Source organism: Schistocerca gregaria, chromosome 10 (assembly GCF_023897955.1).
Source record: "Schistocerca gregaria isolate iqSchGreg1 chromosome 10, iqSchGreg1.2, whole genome shotgun sequence".
Classification (NCBI taxonomy): domain Eukaryota; kingdom Metazoa; phylum Arthropoda; class Insecta; order Orthoptera; family Acrididae; genus Schistocerca; species Schistocerca gregaria.
This window is the reverse complement of record NC_064929.1, coordinates 192047116-192069463: the sequence shown is the minus strand read 5'-3', so window position 1 is coordinate 192069463 and position 22348 is coordinate 192047116. Positions and strand designations below refer to the sequence as shown.

The window sequence follows — 22348 nt, the reverse complement described above, 5'->3', positions numbered from 1 at the left end:
ATCCCATAGTGCTCAGAGCCATTTATCTGACTGTAGTCCTTGAAAAAGAACAAATCAACATGAAAAACAGAATTCCTTAATCTCAGTTTTCCATCTGTAGCCCTGACTGTTCGTAATATCCAAATAGCGATACGATCCCCAACGACTACATAACTTTTGAGTCGAGTTTCAGAAAATTAGAATCAACAGGAGAATAGTAGTGATTTGTTGTTGTATTCAACCATTTACCGCTTGTCCAGAAAGGCAGCGAACGGTGCACGGACTGTTTTCGTTTATTAGTTTATTTAATTTAATATTTCGATTGCATGCGTTTTGAAACTGAGTGACTCAAAATTTTCAACGTTTGTTCCATTTCTACGTTTATTACTCGCATTAATAGCACCAAAAGAAACGAAAATCACTTATTTCAGAAACCGGTTGCCTTGAGAGGTTTTAACGCTCGGGTTATACTGGCGTGAAAAAAAAAATGATGACCGAAACCGGTTGGTTCAGAGACAGCCACCATTCCTACTCCGCCGGTGTACAGCTGCCGAAGAGATCTACTTTGAAGGGGACAATATTGTAGCTTTTAAGAAAATAACGTTCGATCGGTAAAAAAAGAACAGTCTCATTACTTTTCTCACAGATCTCAGACGAAAACGTTCAGAGAACATTCATTTCCATTGTGACGTTTAATTACGTGCTAATGCTGAGAATGATGGTGGGAGTATGGGAAGTTACCAGCTGAAATCTGACTGCACGCAGAGGAAATAGCGTCAGAAAGGTACTGGATAGACGAAGTGAGAGGTAGGTTTTGCGACACCGCGTCTTTTGACGTGCGATGACGATACAAAATGGCAGGGCAATTAAACGAGGGCGTCATCACCTTGACAGAGTTTGCTAGCAGACGAGAGTCGGATTAGAAGGCGTACCGTTATCTGAGGATGTGCCCCAGGGTCCTTATGCAGATAACAGTCCGCCGCTGACGAGACAGGCAGGTACAACAAAGTGTGCAGGGGCCGGCGCTGGAGATGCGCGGAGGTTAGTATTGCACACGCTGGAACTGCGCGCGCACACACACACACACACACACACACACACACACGCACACACACACACACACACACACACACACACACACACACACACACACCTAATCTCGTTTCCAGGAGACATGTACATAGATCTACACATAAGCACATTGGACGAAATGATAGTGAGCCCTTTACAATGAGGTGACTAAAGTCCTACGACGGCAATATATATATATATAGGGCATAAAAAGCAAGTGCATTACCGGAGGTGTCATCTGTACTTAGGTGCATCGTGTGAAAAGGTTTCTGGCGTTATTATTGGCGCAAGACGGGAATTAACAATGAACGCGAGATGTTACTTGGCGCTAGACGCATGCGACATTCCATTACCGAAACTGTTAGAGAACTCAGTATTCCGAGATCCACAGTGTCAAGAGCGAGCAGAAAATCCTAAATTTTAGGCATTACCTCTCACCACGGACAATTTTCACCACCGAGAGTAACGGCATTTGCTTACAGTTGTCAGTGCTGACAGACAAGCAACACTGCGTGAAATAACCGCAAAAGTCAGAGGGGGGCGTTCGACGAACGTTAGGACAGTGTGGCGAAATTTGTCGTTAATGTGCTATGGCTGCAGACAAACGACCCGAGTGCCTTCACTAACAGCACGACATCGCCTGCAGCACCTCTGCTGGTCTCGCGGCCGCATCGGTCGGACGCTAGGCGACTGGACAACCTCGGCCTCTTCAGATGTTTCCCGATTTCGGTTGGTAGGGTTCGAGTGTGGTGCAGATCCCACGAAACCATGGACCCAGGTTGTCAACAACAAAGCACTCTGCAACCTGGTGGTGACTCCATAGTGGTGTGCGCTGCGTTTACATGGAATGGACTGGGTGCTCTGGTGCAACCGAACTGATCACTCTCAGGAAGTGGCTATGCTTGACTACTCGGAGACCACCTGCAGCCATTCATAGACTTGATATTCCCAAACTACGATGGAATCTGTGTGGATGACAGTGTGGCATGTCTCTGGACTACAGTTGATCACGATCAGTTGTAGCAACTTTCTGAACTAATCGAGTAAATGATGCCGTAACCTAGATTGCCCGACATGAATCCCATCAAACATTTATGGGACGTAATCGAGAGGTGAGTTTGTACACAATATCCTGCACAGACAACAGTTTCGCAGTTGTGGCTCAATAATTATGTAGAGGACTTCCAACGAACTCTCGAGTCCATATCAGGTCGAGTTGGAACGCTCCGGCTGCAAAAATAGAGCCGACACCATGTTAGGAGGTATACCATGACCTTTGTCACCTCAGGGTGTAGCTACCATGTCCACACCCAGAAGTCGATATGAAAACTTGTACGTTAGTTCCACGTCGGTCACTATTTTTCAGTCGCCCTGCAGTACCGAAAGAACACAGTTACTGTTTAATTACCCGTGTTGTCTCCTGTCGATCGTTGCTACACTGGCAGTATACGAGTTGCTAATCTGTGGTATTATACCTGACAATCTCACTATTTAAAAGCTGTTAATCATGACTGAATTTAATATGAACCAGTAAACTTCCATGCATCAAACTTGTAAATATATTACAAGTGAGCTAATATGTTGAATATTTGATGTTGAGCATGTAAGACTCCTGTGGCTGAGCACGCGAAGTTCTATGTTGATCTTGTTTAGATTATTAACCTACAAACTGCGAAAATGCTTAGCAAAGATTTGAAATTATGTTTAATGTATTGTTGAAAGTCGCTAAGTACTCTCATTATAAAACACTGAATCAGTATAGTCTGCGTAATTGCCACTCCATTTTAAGCAAACTCGGTTTCTCGAGCATCTTACTGTTTATGAGGTGATAACTCCCAAATTATGTGTCGTATTGTTCAGGTAAATTCAGCAGTAAAGCGAATAAAGTTAGTAGTGAATATGTAATAAATTAAAACGTCATGTTTGATGCTGAAGTTTTATTACATGAACAACGAAAATGTAATAAGCTATAATTTTTTTTCTTTTCATCATTTTGTTGGGGGTAAGAACGAGAAAAAGCTTAGAAACGTTTTGAAGTGCGTGTGAAGTTTGTTGCAAGTTGCTAAGTGCTGCCTTTATCAAATGCTGCATGAATATAATGTCGGTAAATTGCGGGATGTGAGTTTCGCTGCCTCGAGACTTATAGACCTACACAGTTACTAACTTTAATATCTAATGTGAAACACTATTGACGCACTCTTCATGTAACAGCAAGCACGTCTCGTGGGGCGTTGCGTCGCGTAGTTCGGCCACCCGAACAATCAGTGGCGTGAGGGCAGGCGTCGGTCCGGTTGTATCTGCATTGCGAATTTTTCAGAGTGCAGCGATTAGATATTGTTATTTTGATCTTTGCGTACGTTGCCTTTCTACCTCACTTGTATTTAAATTTCATACTTTATCATTTTTTGAGGTCTCTGTTTTTATTTTATTTACTTAGCGGTCCCCCGACGCAACCATTCTTGGATCAAAATACTAGCACTCAAATTAAACTTGAAGGGCCACTACTTCTTTTTTGCTTTTCAAAGATTTTTTGTCTTCTTTTTTTTCATTTTTGAGGTTTATTTCATGCTTTACTAATAGGCACGGTACATTCGACGCAGGGGTCAGTAATCAGTGTATATATATATATATATATATATATATATATATATATATATATATATATATTACGTAATATAAGCGGTAAGTACTGATGAAACGCTAAATCAAGCCGGAAGAAAATGAGTTGGCATTGGGCGCTCTTGCAATAGGCTGTCTAAGTTATTAACGCGAAATCATTTGATTTAGCACTGAATTGTAGACCTCAAAAAGAACTACAAAAAAAAAAAATAAATGCGCGAGTACATGTTTGTCTTTTACAGTTGAGTCACAACCACAATTTTTCTGCTTTTTACGTGGTGAAACAGGCGACTTCAAAGGACAAAAATCATCAGCGTTGGTCAATCGTAAAAGATAAACACCGGTCTCGCGAACTTCTATGTAGCTCTTTTTGAGCTCTACAGCCAGATTGTGCGTAACTTAGTGTAGTTCTTATGTACGAGGTTGGTTCAATATGTAATGCCCCACATTTATTTTCTCATAACATATTTATTGTTAAGAGTCAGAATATTGTGGTAATACACGTGAACATGTCCATGCCCTGTTTTTCTAGATAGTCCCCATCACGTTCTATGGCCGTACGCCTCTGCTGGTAAAAGCTCTCGCCCTGTAGGGCTAGCCGTGTTTTAACTTCATGACTAACACACTCGTTATCTTCAAAGTGTGTTTCCTGTAGCGAAGCTTCAAGCGGCCCAAAGCCCAAAGAGACGGAATTCCGAGGGTGCCAGGTCTGGACTGTAAGGTAGATGAGGCGATGATGTGCAACACAATTTGGCGATGTGGTTCTCAGACTTGTGTGTGGGCGAGCATTATATTGTTGGCTCAAGATTTCTGCTGTATTCTTGTCCGGTCGAACACGTCGGAAACGGTTCTTGAGTTTATTCAGAGCCTTCACGTATGCTTCTGAATTGACGGTTGACGCTCTTGGCATCACATCCACCAGAATGACGTCAGCACATTCCAAGAAGACTACCACCAGGTCTTTTCCGGCAGAGAGGGTTATCTTCAATTCCTTATTTTGTGGTGAATAAGGATGATGTAACTCCATGGATTGCCTTTTTGATTCCGGCGCAAAGTCGTGCACATAGCTTTCGTACCCCGTAACGATCCGTGACAGAAAGTCCTCTCCGTCGGACTCAACACGCTCCAACAAATCAGATGAAATGGCCTTTCTTTGTATCTTGTAGTCTACTGTGAGTATTCGTGGAGCCCATCGCGAGCACCTCTTTGAATATCCGAGAGTCTCGGTCACTGCACACGCACTTCCAATGCTGACCAACAACTGTAGAGCCAAATGTCGAGTTATAATGCGCCGGTCGGCACGAATAATGACATCCACACGATTCAGCATGTCTGGAACAGTGGCTGTGACAGGACGTCCCGAGCGTAGCTGATCGTTGACCTCTGTTTCTGCATTTCCTAAGGCTGTAACTGTTTACCCATAGCGCAACTGCAACAACGGCGTACACTGCACACAAACGTTTATGAATGTTCAAAACGGTTTCTTTTTCTGCACACAACAATTCAATAACAGCACGGTGCTTGTAACGTGAGTCGTATTGTAGACGCTCTACTACGGCTGTACCATCTACCAGAACGGTTCGAAACAACACGGGCGCACAAACATCAGATGTGAAGCACCGACAAGAAAGTTTGTCTATGTATATTAATGGCTTTTTTGAACGACCCTCGTGTTATATAGAGTACACTAATGGCCACTAAAATTTCTACACCACGAAGATGACGTGCTACAGACACGAAATATGACCGACAGGAAGAAGATGCTGTGATATTCAAATGATTAGCTTTTCACAGCATTCACACAAGGTTGGCTCCGGTGGCGACACCTACAACGTGGTGACATGAGGAAAGTTTCCAACCGATTTCTCATACACAAACAGCAGTTGACCGGCGTTGCCTGGTGAAACGTTGTTGTGATGCCACGGGGAAGGAGGAGAAATGTGTACCATCACGTTTCCGAATTTGATGAAGGTCGGATTGTAGCCTATCGCGATTGCAGTTTATCGTATCGCGACATTGCTGCTCGCGTTGGTCGAGTTCCAGTGACTGTTAGCAGAATATGGAATTCGGTGGGTTCAGGAGGGTAATACGGAACGCCGTGCTGGATCCCAACGGCCTCGTATCACTAGCAGTCGAGATGACAGGCATGTTATCCGCATGGCTGTAACGGATCGTGCAGCCACGTCTCGATCCCTGAGTCAACAGATGACAACAACAATCTGCACGAACAGTTCGATGACGTTTGCAGCAGCATGGACTTTCAGCTCGGAGGCTCAGAGGCAGGAGCGCCTGCGATGGTATACTCAACAACGAACCTGGGTGCACCAATGGCAAAACTTCATTTTTTTTTCGGATGAATCCAGGTTATATTTTACAGCATCATGACGCTCGCATCCGTGTTTTGCGACATCGCGGTGCACGCACATTGGAAGCGTATATATGTCATCGCCATACTGGCGTATCACCCGGCGTGATGGTATGTGTTGTCATTGGTTACACGTCTCGGCCACCTCTTGTTTGCATTGACGGCCCTTTGAACAGTGGACGTTACATTTCAGATTTTTTACGACCCGTGGCTCTACTGCTGCCCTTCTCCAGATCCCTCACCAATTGAAAACGTCTGGTCAATGGTGGCCAGGCAACTGGCTCGTCCCAATACGCCAGTCACTATTCTTGATGAACTGTGGCATCGAGTTGAAGCTGGATGGGCAGCTGTACCTGTACACGCCATCCAATCTCTTTTTGACTCAATGCCCAGGCGTATGAAGGCCGTTATTACGACCGGAAATGGTTGTTCTGGGTACTGTTTTAGTCAGGATCTATGCACCCAAATTGCTTGAAAATGAAATCACATGTCAGTTGTAGTGTTGTATATTTGCCTAATGAATACCCCTTTATCATCTGTATTTCTTCTTTGCGTAGTAATTTTAATGGCCAGTAGTGTAGTACTGTATCCGAACATTGCAGATTTGTTCTTCCTACTAATCCTGCATTAATTCACATTCTTCCACATTTAGACGTATCTGGTTCATGAGATCAACTAGAAATTTTGTGTAAGTAGTCTTGTGTCTTCCTACAGTCAATCAACTTCGACACCTTACCGTACACCACGGCATCATGAGCAAACATCTGTAGACTCCTGTCCACCCTGACCGCCAAATTACCCCCGTCTCTGATGAACACTCGCTGTTGAGGACAACATATTGGGTTCTGTTACCTGAGAAGTGTTCGAGCCACTCACATACACATACACATACACGAAGTAGGTTACAGGACGCTTGTTCGCCCACTGCTTGAATACTGCTCAGCAGTGTGGGATCCATACCAGATAGGGTTGATAGAAGAGAAAGAGAAGATCCAAGCAGCGCGCTTCGTTACATGATCATTTAGTAATCGCGAAAGCTTTGCGGAGATGATAGATAAACTCCAGTGGAAGACTGCAGGAGAGACGCTCAGTAGCTCGATACGGGCTTTTGTTAAAGTTTCGAGAACATACCTTCACCGAAGAGTCAAGCAGTATATTGCTCCCTCCTGTGTATATCTCGCGAAGAGACCATGAGGATAAAATCAGAGAGATTAGATCCCACACACAGGCATACCGAGAATCCTTCTTTCCACGAACAATACGAGACTGGAATAGAAGGGAGAACAGATAGAGGTACTCAAGGTACCCTCCACCACACACTGTCAGGTGGCTTGCGGAGTATGGATGTAGATGTAGATGTAGATGTAGATATCTGGGAACCTATTCTGTATGCCTGTAACCTCCTCAACAGTAGGCATATGGCACCGAGTGAAATTATTTTCGGAAATGTTCGATTACGGAATGAGCCTGTTGCCGTTGATCCGTAGTTAGCGGTATCTCATGTGAGATACCCACGAGCGATCCTTTCTAAAACCGTGCTGATTTGTGTACAGGAGCTTTTTCTATCTCAAGGAAATTTATTATATTTGAACTACGAATATGTTCAAGGATTCTGCAGCAAACCGATGTTAAAGATATTGCTGTGTAATGTTATGGGTCTGTTCTTTTGCCTCTTTTGTATAGTTACCTGCATTTTGTGCTGGCGATAGACATTCGCGGTAAATGTAAGGTAAGTGAGGGAACAGTGCTGTGGCGAACTCTTTGTAAAACGGAACTGGGATTCCATCCGAACCTGGCGACTTATTTTCTTCCATCTCTTGCTGTTGTTTCTCTACGCCGGCGATGCTTATTACTATGCCCTCCATGTGGGAGTCTGTGCGATGGTCAAATGACGGAATGTTTGTACGATTTTTTAAATGTGAAATTTAAACCTTCAGCTTTCGTTTCGCTATCTTCTACTCCCACACCAGATTGGTCAACGACAGACTTGTAAGCCTTAGACCCACTTAGCGATTTTACACAGATCCAGAATTTTCTCGGGTTCTCGGTAAGATCTATTGCTGAGGTATGACGGTCATAGTAATTGTAAGCTTCGCGTGTAGATATTTTCACAGACGCACGAATTTCTACTAACTTTTGCCTGTCGTCTCTTTTGAACCGAGAGTGCAACACCCTTTGCTTCCTCAGCGTTTTCCGAATTTCGTTGTTAAATCACGGTGGGTCTTCCCCGTCCTTAATCCACTTACCCTGCACATACTTCTCGAGAGTGTGATTTACAACTCTTCAAATATTTGCCCATAATTCCTCTGCATACATCGTACTAGAACTAAATGATGTCAGTTCATTCTCTAAGTAGGATGCTAACAACTGTCTGTTCTTTGCACGAAATACTGAAAATCGCATTCTATTACCCCTCAAAGTCTTTCGATACGCAACTTGCAAGTGAGATTACGTGGTTTTGTCTATTTTGTAATGTACACCACCCAGTCAGTTACATTAAGGGTGGTAGGACGTCAAACGGGCCGACTTAGAGACGAAGAGGTACCACAGGACATTTTAATTTGCACTGTCTATACTCTTACAAATAGTCATAAAACTTTGTCACCATGACCAGGAAGGATTCCGGACTCTCACTCATAGCAGTGCAAGTTCAAAAACACAAAAATAACATTTTTTAAATGTGAATTTTCATGATTACTTTTCACTTACTGTTGGCTGCATTTGTAGCTACAGGTGCACATTTCTTCATAAGTAAGAGAGATTCTTCGATGAATTTTGCACAGCTTACAAACCATACTTAATGGTGTATGAGACTCTAGAATTTATTTAATCTATGGAAAAATGAATGGGCTGTTACGTTTTAAACTTCGTGTTTAGAGAAAACTCGAATTTTATAGTTAATTATCTCAATTTTTACCACAGTTTTTGACAGATTTTGGTAATTGTAGAGTTTATACACCTGTAAGTATGGTTTGTATGCTGTGCAAAATTCTTCGAAGAACAACTCTTACTTATGAAAAAGTGTACCTACAGCAACAAATGCAGCTGATACCAAGTGAAAAAATGATGAAATTTGTTTTGTTATATTTTTGAGCTTCCTACACTATGAATGTGAATCCTGAATCCTTCCTGGTCATGCTGACAAAGTTTTATGAATTTATTTGTAGAAGTATAGACAGTGTAAATTAAAATGTCCTGTGGTGCCTCTCCTGCTCAAAGTCGGCCCTTTCACGTCCTGCCCCCTTTAATGTTACCAGCTGTCAAAAGCCTGGATAACCACCTTTTGCAGCGCGGACTGATGTGAGGCGTGAAGGAGGAGCACGAGTGAGGCCCTAGAAGGTACCGACAGGGAACTGGAGTCCTGCCGACGCAAACCTACGCTAGGTTTCGCAGGTGAGATGGCACAAACTGACTGACTGAGATGGTACGACAGGTTCTCGACTGGGGTCAGACCCGGGGAGTTTGGTGGCCAGGGAAGTGCAGTAAACTCATCCTCGTGCTCTTTCGAACGACACAGCGTTGCATTGTCCTGCTCGTAGATATCATCGTACCGAGGAAAAACAAACTCCGTGTAAGGGGGGACATAAAGGATAGATGCATACTTGTGTCGATCCACTGTGCGTTCCAGAACGACAACGCCACTAAAACACTCCCCTGGCCGTAGCGCTCACTCCTGCTTCCAGGGTGTTTGCTTCCAGACTTTTCACGCCATACATTCCAACGGCCATCTGTCTGAAGGAGCATAAAACATGAATGACTTCAAAGGACTACCTGTCGCTACTAAGTGCAGATTCCAGCCTTCTTCGCCTATGAACAGCAGTCACCGAGGGTGCATCAACCAGGCACCTACTGCGGAAGTCCACAAAGCACGAACATTTCCTGAACGTTTATTGAGGAACCACAGCCGGTAGCCCTTTGGTCCAGGTGGGAGGTCAGCTGCTGAACAGTTGCACGTCTATTCGCACGTACACATCTCCACAACCGTCGTTCAGCCATGCCATCTGTGATCAATGGTGCACCACACTTGGCTCGGCACCGCTTTTGAAAGCGATATTTTGCTGCGAATGTACGAGGGGCGGTCCGAAAGTTACTAGCCAGAGACAGTTACCGTAACGTCTCGCACAAACTACACCACCTACTTTTATGGTGATCGTTCCAAGTCAAATTTCACCGTTCCAGTTTCGTTAATTTTGCCCCTAGGATGGGTTGTATACCGAAGAGTAAGAAAAATGGCGAATATCGAATCTAGAACCGTGCTGTGACTGAATATCTTCATTCGAAGGGAATGGCGCCCAAGGAAATTGCGGAGGTCACGCAGAATGCACTTAAGGACAGTGCTTCGTCTTATTCAACAGCGAAAAACTGGGTGTCCGACTTCAAACGCGGAAGAACGAGTGAGGAAGACGCGCCAAGGAGCGGAAGGCCAGGCACCGTTGCCATTGATGAAACAGTGACTGCAATTCACGATACGACTTTGCAGGATCGTCGAACTACGAGGGGCGTTTGAAAAGTCCTTGCAAAGTCCGAGAGATGGCACCACCAGAGCGTATCGAGGTCATGTTTAGTTAGTAGCTTCTTTGGAAACAGCGCACCAAGTTTCAGCGATATTGGCCTATTTCTTTATGTTTGGCATTCGTGTGAATCGGCATCTCGAATGAACGGGTACAAAATATTTAGCGTAAACATTTGGACATGAGAAAGCTACCCGCAAGACGGTTTCCGCGATTGCTCGGCCTTGACCAAAAACGGAATCCTGTGAAGTGTTGCAGGGATGGTTTGCAGCTGTTCAGGAAGAATCTGCAGCACTTTTAAGCGTCGTTTCGTTACAGTGGATGAGACATGGATACATTACTATACCCCTGAGGCCAAGGGAGACTCTGCGCCAAAAAAGTCCAAGATGATTCCTTTGCCCAGAAAGGTTATGGTGACTCTCTTTTGGGATTTACATGGGATAGTCCTCATCGACCATCTGGAAAAAGGTAAAACCATTACAGGTGAATATTATTCATCGTTATTGGACCGTTTGAAAACCGAGCTGTAAGAAAAACGCCGGCGATTGGACAGCAAAAAAGTCTCTTTCCACCGCGACAATGCACCAGCACACACCGCTGTAGTTGTGGTCGCAAAACTAATGGAAATAGGATTCCAACTGGTTTCACATCCCCCCTACTCTCCAGACTTGGCTCCCTTGGACTACTATTTGTTCCACAATTTGAACAAATGGCTGGTTGGACAAAGATTTTATTCAAACGAGGAGGTGACTGTAGCAACTAATAGCTACTTTGCAGACTTGGACAATTCCTATTAATCAGAACGGATAAACAAATTATACATCGTTGGACGAAGTGTGTAAGTCTAAAAGGAGACTATGTCGGAAAATAAAAAAGGTTTACCCAAAACACGTAAGTAGTTTTTATTTTTGCACGGTCTATTCAAACGCCCCTCGTACGTTGCAGCACACTGAAACCACGTTTTGAACCTCCCATGGGCGTCCTCGTGACATTGTTGTGGATATTTTGGGATTGCGGAAAGTTTCATCTCGGTGGATCCCGAAAGACTTGAATGCAGATCAGAGACGGGAGCGTGTGCAATGTTGTGAAGAAATCGTCCGCTATCGACGAAACTTGGGTTCACCACTTTGATCCTGAGACAAAACAACACTCACAACAATGGAAACACCCTTCATCCCAAAGCCCCAAAAAATTCTGGGTGCAAAAATCAACCGGTAAGATGATGGCATGGGTCTTCTGGGATGCACAACGCGTAATTATGGCGGATTACTTGCAAAAGAGCGTAACTATAAATGTATCATGCTATTGCACCCTCCTGCGCCCTTTGAGAGAAGAGATAGAGAGAAAAAGGCGCGGAAAATGGGCTCGCGGAGTTCTTTTGCATCTGGACAACGCACCGGCGCACAAAGCCCTCACAGTATCAGAAACTCTGCGTGACTGCGGGTTCGAATTGTTTCGTCATCCGTCAGATTCTCCAGGTTTTGTTCTATCAGACATTCTTCTTTTCCCAAACTTAAAAAAAAAGACCTCAAAGGACGACCGATCGAAAATGACGATGCAGTGATTGTTGCTGTGAAAGCTTGGCTAGAGTCGAAATTGAAGATCTTTAATTTGAATGGGTTGCAGACGCTACCTGAACGTGCCAGCAATTGTGTAAGTGTACACGGGTATTATTTTGAAAAATAAATTGGTGTTATTAAATTTCTGACATTCTTTATTTGTTAAGCTAGGAGTTTTTCGAATTCTCTCTCTCTCTCTCTCTCTCTCTCTCTCTCTCTCCCTCTCCCCCTCCCCCCCCCCCCCCCCCCCCCCGCCCATAGACGAAAAGTTTACATATTGAGCAATTTCGGAAATGTTTCCACCCTTTTGGTTGTTAGATCAACTGCTCCGATTTCTCATTACGAGAAAGACTTCACTGTTTTTGGCTCACCCCCCCTCCCCCCGCCGCCCACCAATTCGCTTTATACACGGTGTTACAAAAAGGTACGGCCAAACTTTCCGGAAACATTCCCCACACACAAATAAAGAAAAGATGTTATGTGGACATGTGTCTGGAAACGCTTAATTTCCATGTCAGAGCTCATTTTAGTTTCGTCAGTATGTACTGTACTTCCTCGATTCACCGCCAGCTGGCCCAATTGATGGAAGGTAAAGTTGACTTGGGTGCTTGTGTTGACATGCGACTCATTGCTGTACACTACTAGCATCAAGCACATCAGTACGTAGCATCAACAGGTTAGTGTTCATCACCAACGTGGTTTTGCAGTCAGTGCAATGTTTACAAATGCAGAGTTGGCCGATGCCCATTTGATGTATGGATTAGCACGGGGCAATAGCCGTGGCGCGGTACGTTTGTATCGAGACAGATTTCCAGAACGAAGGTGTCCCGACAGGAAGACGTTAGAAGCAATTGATCGGCGTCTTAGGGAGCACGGAACATTCCAGCCTATGACTCGCGACTGGGGAAGACCTGCAACGACGAGGACACCTGCAATGGACGAGGCACTTCTTCGTGCAGTTGACGATAACCCTAATGTCAGCATCAGAGAAGTTGCTGCTGTACAAGGTAACGTTGACCACGTCACTGTATGGAGAACCAGTTGTTTCCGTACCATGCACAGCGTGTGCAGGCACTATCAGCAGCTGATTGGCCTCCACGGGTACACTTCTGCGAGTGGTTCATCCAACAATGTGTCAATCCTCATTTCAGTGCAAATGTTCTCTTTACAGATGAGGCTTCATTCCAACGTGATCAAATTGTAAATGTTCACAATCAACATGTGTTAGCTGACGAGAATCCGCACGCAATTGTGCAATCACGTCATCAACACAGATTTTCTGTGAACGTTTGGGCAGGCATTGTTGGTGAAGTCTTGATTGGGCCCCATGTTCTTCCACCTATGCTCACTGGAGCACGTTATCATGATTTCATACGGGATATTCTACCTGTGCTGCTAGAACATGTGCCTTTACAAGTACGACACAACATGTGGTTCATGCACGATGGAACTCCTGCACATTTCAGACGAAGTGTTCGTACGCTTCTCAACAATAGATTCGGTGACCGATGGATTGGTTGAGGCGGACCAATTCCGTGGCCTCCACGCTCTCCTGACTTCAACCCTCTTGACTTTCATTTATGGGGGCATTTGAAAGCTCTTCTCTACGCAACCCCGGTACCAAATGTATAGACTCTTCGTGCTCGTGTTGTGGACGGCTGTGATACAATACGCTATTCTCCAGGGCTGCATCAGCGCATCAGGGATTCCATGCGACGGATGGTGGATGCATGTATCCTCGCTAACGAAGGACATTTTGAACATTTCCTGTAACAAATTGTTTGAAGTCACGCTGGTACGTTCTGTTGCTGTGTATTTCCATTCCATGATTAATGTGATTTGAAGAGAACTTTCCGCACACTAGTTAATGCACGTTGGCGTCAGGGATTGGTCACATTAATATGACTGGACCGTGTGTATGAATGTGTACAATTATTTCAGAATTGTTGGCACTGATAGATGAGCAACGGGAATGAAGAGGCATCCAAAACAAGTCACTGACGTTACACTGTTGTTCGTAAAATTGTCAAGTAGCGTCGTGATGTCGTGTTGTGAAACATCAATGTAAGCATCTCGCAGGAGTCGCGTCATGCCCGGAGGACAATACGAGCACGCATAATAGCAGAGGATAAGTCCCCTCTCTTTGAGATAAGACCCAACCAGCCATTGTTCCTAACGGGAGAGACAATATCTCTCGGAAGCGTTAAGTGAGTATGCAAGATGACAGGAAGATCATATAACTATAGATGAGGTCATTATTATCAGGTGCTGGTGCATAAGTATGGCTTATAAAAGTCAGTGAATTCTGTGATATTGCACAATTCAACACTGATAAAATCATGTTTAAGTGAGAACATGAAAGCCTGTAAAGATTACTAATACAGCTACTTACCTTTTTGCCGGTATGCGACACATACACTGAAGCGAAAAAATCGCAGCATCAAAAAATAATTAATATAGATTAACGAAATTATGGGAATGTATTTGTCTACGTAACATACTGTACATATTTTAGTGATAAACACTGGAAGACCACAGGTCAGTGTAAGAGCGAGATACGCCAGTGAGAATACGACATGCTGGTACATTAACAACTGATGTTACCGCCAGGATGTTGAAAACATGCGTGCAGACGTGCATGCATTGTGTTGTACAGGTGCCGGATGTCAGTTTGCGCTACGGGTTCCGTGCTTGTTGCACCTGGTCGCTCAATACAGCGAGAGTTAATGCCCGCTGCCGACGTCGGTGGAATTGTCGTCCAATGATGTCCCGTATGTGCTCGATTGAAGACAGATCTGGTGATCGGGAAGGGCAAAGCAACATGTCAACACACAGTAGAGCAGGTTGGGTTACAATAGCTGGATGTGAGCGAGCGTTATCCTGTTGGAAACTTCCCTCTGGAATGCTGTTCATGACTCACTGCACAACAGGTCGAATCATCACACTGACTTACAAATTTTGCAGTCAGGTATACACACCACTGGGCATTAAAAATGCTACACCAAGATGAAATGCAGATGATAAATGGGTATTCATTGGACAAATATATTATACTAGAATTGACATATCATTACATTTTCACGCAATTTGTGTGCAGAGATCTGAGAAAACAGTAACAGAACAACCAACTCTGGTCGTAATAACGGCCTTGATACTCCTGGTCATTGAGTCAAACAGAGCTTGGATGGCGTGTACAGGTACAGCTGCCCATGCAGCAGTCGAACGTTTTCTGTGTCCAGAAAGGCCCGTGCAGGACCTGCAACATGCGGTCGTGCATTATCCTGCTAAAATGTTGGGTTTCGCAGGGATCGAGTGAGGGATAGAGCCACCGGTCGTAACACGTCTGAAATGTAACGACCACTGTTCAAAGTGCCGTCAGTGCGAACAACAGGTGACCGAGACGTGTAACGAATGGAACCCCATACCATCACGCCGGGTGATACGCCAGTATGGCGGTGACGAATACACGCTTCCAATGTGCGATGCCGCCAAACACGGATGCGACCATCATGATGCTGTAAACAGAACCTGGATTCATCCCAAAATATGGCGTTTTGCCATTCGTGCATCCAGGTTCGTCGTTAAGTACACCATCGCAGGCGCTCCTGTCTATGATGCAGCGTCAAGGGTAACCGCAGCCACGGTCTGCGAGCTAATAGTCCATGCTGCTGCAAACGTCGTCGAACTGTTCGTGCAGATACTTGTTGTCTTGCAAACGTCCTCATCTGTTGACTCAGTAATCGAGACGTGGCTGCACGATCCGTTACAGCCATGTGGATAAGATGCCTGTATTCTCGACTGCTAGTGATACGAGGCCGTTGGGATCCAGCACGGCGTTCCGTATTACCCTCCTAAACGCAACGATGCCATACTCTGCTAACAGTCATTGGATCTCGACCAAGGCGAGCAGCAATGTCGCGATACGATTAACAGCAATCGCGATAGGCTACAATCCGACCTTTACCAACGTCGGAAACGTGATGGTACGCATTTCTCCTTCTTACACGAGGCATCACAACAACGTTTCACCAGGCAACGCCGGTCAACTGCTGTTTGTGTATGAGAAATCGGTTGGAAACTTTCCTCATGACAGCACGTTGCAGGTGTCACCATCGGCGCCAACATTGTGTGAATGCTCTGAAAAGCTAATCATTTGCATATCACAGTATATTCTTCCTGTCGGTTAAATTTCTCGTCTGTAGCACGTCTTTTTCGTGATGTAGCAATTTTAATGGCCAGTAGTGTAAATGCTAGAGCATAATGAGAATTGAATACCAACTGTTTCTAAAGTTTCTCCTATCGCAAAATCCGTAAAACGATTTCTAGAGCCAGCCTGTCGTTAATATTCAGAACAAGTCTCCCAGTTGTCAATCATTAGTTCCTGAGGACCGCAAAAGTCACAAAATGCTTCACCCGATCTTAGAGTCCGCATGGCATCGCGCAAATTTGTTTTCCGCGGCAACTTTAACAATTAATTCTTTCTTTATGCGGAGTGGCACTTCACACACTACTTTGCGTGTTGCCGCCTCGAGAAATGATCGCAGACAGCCCTGGATTAACACAATATTGCACAAGTAATTCTGCCGAGGCAGTTTTTCAGAAAACTTTTCCATCTTCACATGAGATCAGATTATAGACACAGATTTGTGTATTACCTCTTCGGGAACCGATCGTAGACGAGTCGTGAGCTATCTTAGCAGTTTGGCGCCTGCCCTCTGAGGGCGCACTCGCAACTGGCTCATCCTTGCCCTCAATAAGCACAGATAGTCAGTATAATTTGTAACTAGCGTTTCCAGTCAACTGAGCGATACTGAAGTTGTTATTAACAAATGCTCAATGCAAGGAACGGCATCAGCATGGTTGGAGCTGTATACTAAAGTTTAATCAAGAAATATAAAATACAAACGTTCACTTCTTGGCGTACAGCGTAGTGAGGGAGTCCCCACTGTCTCTCTCTCTCTCTCTCTCTCTCTCTCTCTCTCTCTCTCTTTGCTGCAGCATGATACGGCTCTCGTTCGCACGGCCGTTCTCACGCTATGCGAGCAATTGAGGCTTCGTCTGATGAGTCTGCCTTGTGATCCTACCTACTCCCTAGCCTGCCGTGATAAAACCTGCCTATACTGATGAATAAAACATAACATCAAAAATGTAACATAAGTGGGCAATGATGTGACGTAAACTCCAGAACTCGACCAGCTGCTACTGTGTGCCAGGAAGGCTGGCAGTCTCCTGGACCGCATTGTTACTGGCAATGAAACGACACTGTATTTAAACACGGAGTCGAAGCAGCATAGCATACTCTCGACACGTTCGGGTTCGCCTGTGACAAGAAAAATCCATTACGTGCCATCTGATAGAAAAGTGATGTTAAAGGCCTTATGGGACCACCGTACACCGCTCTTGCTGTGTTTTATGCCACTAGGGGCAACTCTTGGGTTGGTGCATAAGTTCGTAGTATTCTTCCATAAATTTAATACACACAACAGATACACATAACAGACTTATGTCTTCAATAATATATACACCTTCACGATTTACAACAGTCTGCCAGTGCTGGAGTAACTTTTTGATTGAACGACTGTAGAAATCGCGTGGTTTTGAGACGTAGAAGTCTTGGAGTCATGTTCTCAACGCATTTTCATCCAGAAAGGAACTTCATTGAAGTTTGTTCGATAAGGAAGGAAAAAGTGAAAACCCGAGGGTTTGTTTTAGTTTACATATGTATGCTGATACTGGACCAAAGAGCACATTTTTTAAAAATTCTCAGATTTAAAACTAAGATTTAGTGTTGTCATTTCCCTCATTTAAAGATATATCTTTGAATGATATGTTCGTTTTCTCCAATTTATCGTCTACTTCTGAAAAGATTTTAGTATATCTATCTGGATGAGTAATTTTGTATTTATCATCTAAGAGTAATATAATTATTTCACCATATCTAGTTATTTAAATTTTAGCTTTTGAAAAATTGTAAGATTTATTTCTTTTAAATTCTGCTAATTTAATAAACTCCTCCACATATTGATTATTATAACTGTTAAGTTCTCTTACTAGATTTTAACACTACCATTCATGTTCATTTTGCTTTGCCACATTTACCACATGTTTTAATTTTTGAAAATTTAAATCTGTTCCTTTTTTATTTTTGGTGTGTTTCGGAAAATATTTCAGAAGAAAATATAAAAATTAAGATAACATTTTTACAATGTTTTAAACTTTTAATTCTTTTATATAATTAAAAATTTTCAGTTAAATTCTATGGCGTGATTCCTGAGTTATTTTTTTCCACGTGTATTTATATATACAATTATATCCTTAGGTACACTTTTATAAAAATGCACATAATTTCGTTGTTCTTTTTTGAGTAGATAAGACATTCATGCTGCTAGTCATGTTTATGAGATACACAGGATAATTTTGAATAAAATTTATTGGATTTACATTTGCATCACAATTTAACTGTGTTCCTTTAAAATCTCTAAAAGAATTGTTTGGGGCATCAAGATTCCATATTCTTGAGGCAAAACCTCAATTTTTCCATTTTACATAAATATTTTGTAATATAACATGATCTAATAAAGAAGAATCTTGAATTGCTTACTTTTTCAATTAGTTTAGAAAACAACAAAGTAAAGTAAGGCATATGAAATTCAGAAAAATGATAATATTTACTAATTTCTTTTTCCATTTAATCCACCAAATTCAGCTGTTTGTAGTTGAAAAAAATGGAAATTTTTGAGTTTTTCAGCCTTTCTTGTTGTAAGTCAATAATACATTCTGGTTCATATTGAACAACAGGAACACGAGATTATATACTTTTTAGAACAATTTTCCTTCTTTTGGAAGTGTACTACTAGCATTATTAGTAGACCACCAAAGAATAGAATGTTCTTGATCTTTTCTTGAACTCCAAGAGAAAATTACTGTTGAATATCCTTCCTAAATTATTTCTTCAAAATTCTTAAAAAAACACCAAGTAATTCTAATGGATAAAGTACTTAATTTTGTTTTATTAATTTTATCATTGATAAGAATATGTCCTTCTACAGTTAATTCATTTCATAGAGATTAAGTTAGTCGAGTAAGAGATGCTGAAGAAATAAATGGATGCTCTATTCTAGACAAAAAATTGTTTCCTTTTGCAAGTGTAATAACATCAATCAATTTTCACACACAATTATCACATACTTTGATGTAAAATTCACCATCATATGCTGAAAAATTTGTCCCAGATTTGTGAATAACATCAAATGACATGTACATTTGAGACAATTTTGATGAATCCATCCATACCCAATATTAATATTAATTTCTGTTTTCTTCTTAAATTAGTTTCTTATCTCATCAATATGAAATGAGAAAAACTGATACCTTTTGATTTGATTCACAATTAAACACAAAAAAGTTTATTAATTCATTTTTAAATTAGTGTTATAGCAGCACAATTGAAATCAACCAAATTATCATATTCATCAAATATTGAATAACATAAAAAATTGGAATATTTATATGACAATTTGCTTTATAAATTATGGGTTGTCCAAATGCAGCATTTGGTTTAAATGAAGAAAAAAATTAGATTCTCTATGAAAGTGACTATTATTTTTAACAAACATTCCATCACCTAGATTAAAAGTTATATTCATTAATTCAACATGAATAATTTTAGGTATATTACTAGCAATTGTTTTTCCATTAGCTTCAATAACTAAGTTACTAAAATTTTTCCAGTAAAATCTTTGTCTAAAATATATTTTAAAATTTTTTCTTCTTTAATGCATCTTTTAGGTGTTCTCAAATGAATAAAACTTTCCAAATTTTTCCACCAATATTGACCAACAGGAATTTCAACTGTTCCTTCGATAGTGCTTGATTTATTATTTTTAGTACTTTAAAGAGTTGAATAGAAACCAACTAGTGAAATATTTTTTATTAGTTTCTTTTATTGGAACAGTTAATCTTTTTTTAGAACAGAAAAATTATTGCTCAGTTGAAATAATCTACTCATGTATGTTAGTCAAAATTATGTAAATTAATATCAATTTGGGAACCAAAGATAAGAACTCCTGAAAAAATTTGAAAGAAAATAATAATAAAATTTCAAGAAATCCTATTCAATGTTCAGCAATAGAAACAATTTCAATGTTAATGATGGATAATTATCTTCTAGCTATAGGATGATTAAATTAGAAAAAATTAACCACTTGTATGTTAATTCTAAAAGTATAGATCTACAAAAAAATCAAGAAGAATGTGATAAAGTTGATGATAAAACTAATGATAAAATAGCTTCTTTTATTGAAAATGAAAATTATGATGGAATTATTTCATTAGATGAATGTGGAACTAATACAGCTGTAATTGATTCTTTACACTCAAGATACAGTTAGGGATATTTTACTACATGTAGATATAAAAGAATAGATTTTTTTCCTTAACTGTAATCTGAAATCCCTAAATGCTCAGTCAGTGATAATCTAATTTTTTAAAATAGTTTTAGACAAGATGACACCAATTAGAATCGTATTTATCATAAATCTGTTGGAGGTGATGTAAAATTTGACAATCTTAAACGAAATTTGTAGTAATTGTTGGAATAAAGACATATTTACCTTCATAACAATAGATATGACAAGAAAAAAGAAAATAGTTAATGCAGAGAATAGATTAAGGCGTTTTTAAACAATAAACACACAAATTTTCAATGTAAGCATTAAACAAAAAACATTGAATATAAAAATTTAAACACAAACAATGAAAACAAAATAAAAAATATTTTTGTATTTTTATTCTTAATACATGTTTTTAAAATATGACTGAGAACTTGTTAAAAAAAGCTAAGCACAGTACAAAAGTAGAAGAATAAATACAGAAGAGTTCAAAAATGGAAAAAACAACCAAGAGCAGATTATGTAAAATTTAAAAAAGGAGATCAACTATTTATTGATGCAATTGATCAAGCTAAACAAAGAATCGAAGGTTTCAGTGAGAATGGTTTGAAACCTGTTGAGGAAAATAGAGAAGATGAAGAAAATTATTTCTAATAATCTACATTATTTAGAAGAATTTAACGATATTCCAACAATTAAATGATATGATAGTCATAAGGGATTATTCATTAAGTGAACATAAATACAAATTTTTTTATTGAATAAATATGAAGATGACGTTAATAATAGGAAAAAATCAACAGACAAAGATGTTAAAAAATAAATGTAATTTAAGGAGTAATAAAATTTATGAATCATAATGAAGATACTGCTTTTGGGTTAAGACCTGTTGATAATTTTAAAGATATTTGTAAATACCCTGTTGAATTCGATGGTCATAAATTAAAAAAAGAGTAAGAAGGTACTGATAGATTAGTGAAGTTTTAACTAAAAAATCGAATTACTATGGATGAGTCTGGTACAGCATTTGATTCTCTCGATTTACAAAATTTAACTAGAATTTTATTCGACTCAAATGCTGTATATTCTGGCAATACTCCAAATAAAATTAAATTAAGTAAAAGAAATAAATAAAATTATTTTGTAAAACAAAAATTTCGAAAATTGTTTTCCTAGTTTTTCAGAATGAAAACTTAATAAATCACTTCAAGATGATGGTGAAGGCTAAGTAAGAACAAATTAAGAAAAACCAGTTGACTATATATGGATGAATGATGTTTGTCAATGAATTCCTAAATTAACAGTAATATATGGTGGAGAAGTAGCTGCAAATAAATAAATAAATAAGTCAGAACAGCTAGAAAGTTTACTAATAAATATAATGATTTATAACTAACAATCCATAAGGAATCCCATATTTTTATAGAATTTTGAATAATTTGTCATATACATTTTGGGAAATGTAATATGAAAAAGACTCAATTAATAATTCATATAATAATATATCATTTGAAATGCATTTATCTGCTTATAATTGGTGTGACCCTGGTACTAATTATATTAAATATTAGCATGTGGAGATGAAATAATAAATCCACTAGATGAAGAATGTTTAGAACATAATGTCTTACAGAGATAATAAGATTGAAAGATAGATGATAAAAAACTTCACTTAGCTGTAGAAATAGAATGTATGCTTCAGAATTTTCAATAGATGAAAATTAGCTACATCTGCAGTTAGAAGAATAATGTATGGAAAGTGAAAATTAGGACTTCGATTAAAAGTTTATGAAAATAGATATCAATTTAAAAAATGCCTTATTAGTTTATAATGTGCATGAATGAATAACTTAA

General features: G+C 40.6%; 1 protein-coding gene across 1 annotated transcript in view; it reads left to right on the top strand.

Annotated features, from left to right (window-relative positions):
* Positions 1-941: 941 nt before the first annotated feature.
* Positions 942-22348, top strand: part of LOC126293657 (synaptic vesicle glycoprotein 2A-like) — a 161905-nt gene continuing 140498 nt past the window's right edge. Inside the window, exon 1 of the mRNA XM_049986942.1 lies at positions 942-1020. Coding sequence (XP_049842899.1) covers positions 1011-1020 — 10 coding nt within the window. The 5' untranslated portion in view covers positions 942-1010. The remainder of the gene's footprint in view (positions 1021-22348) is intronic.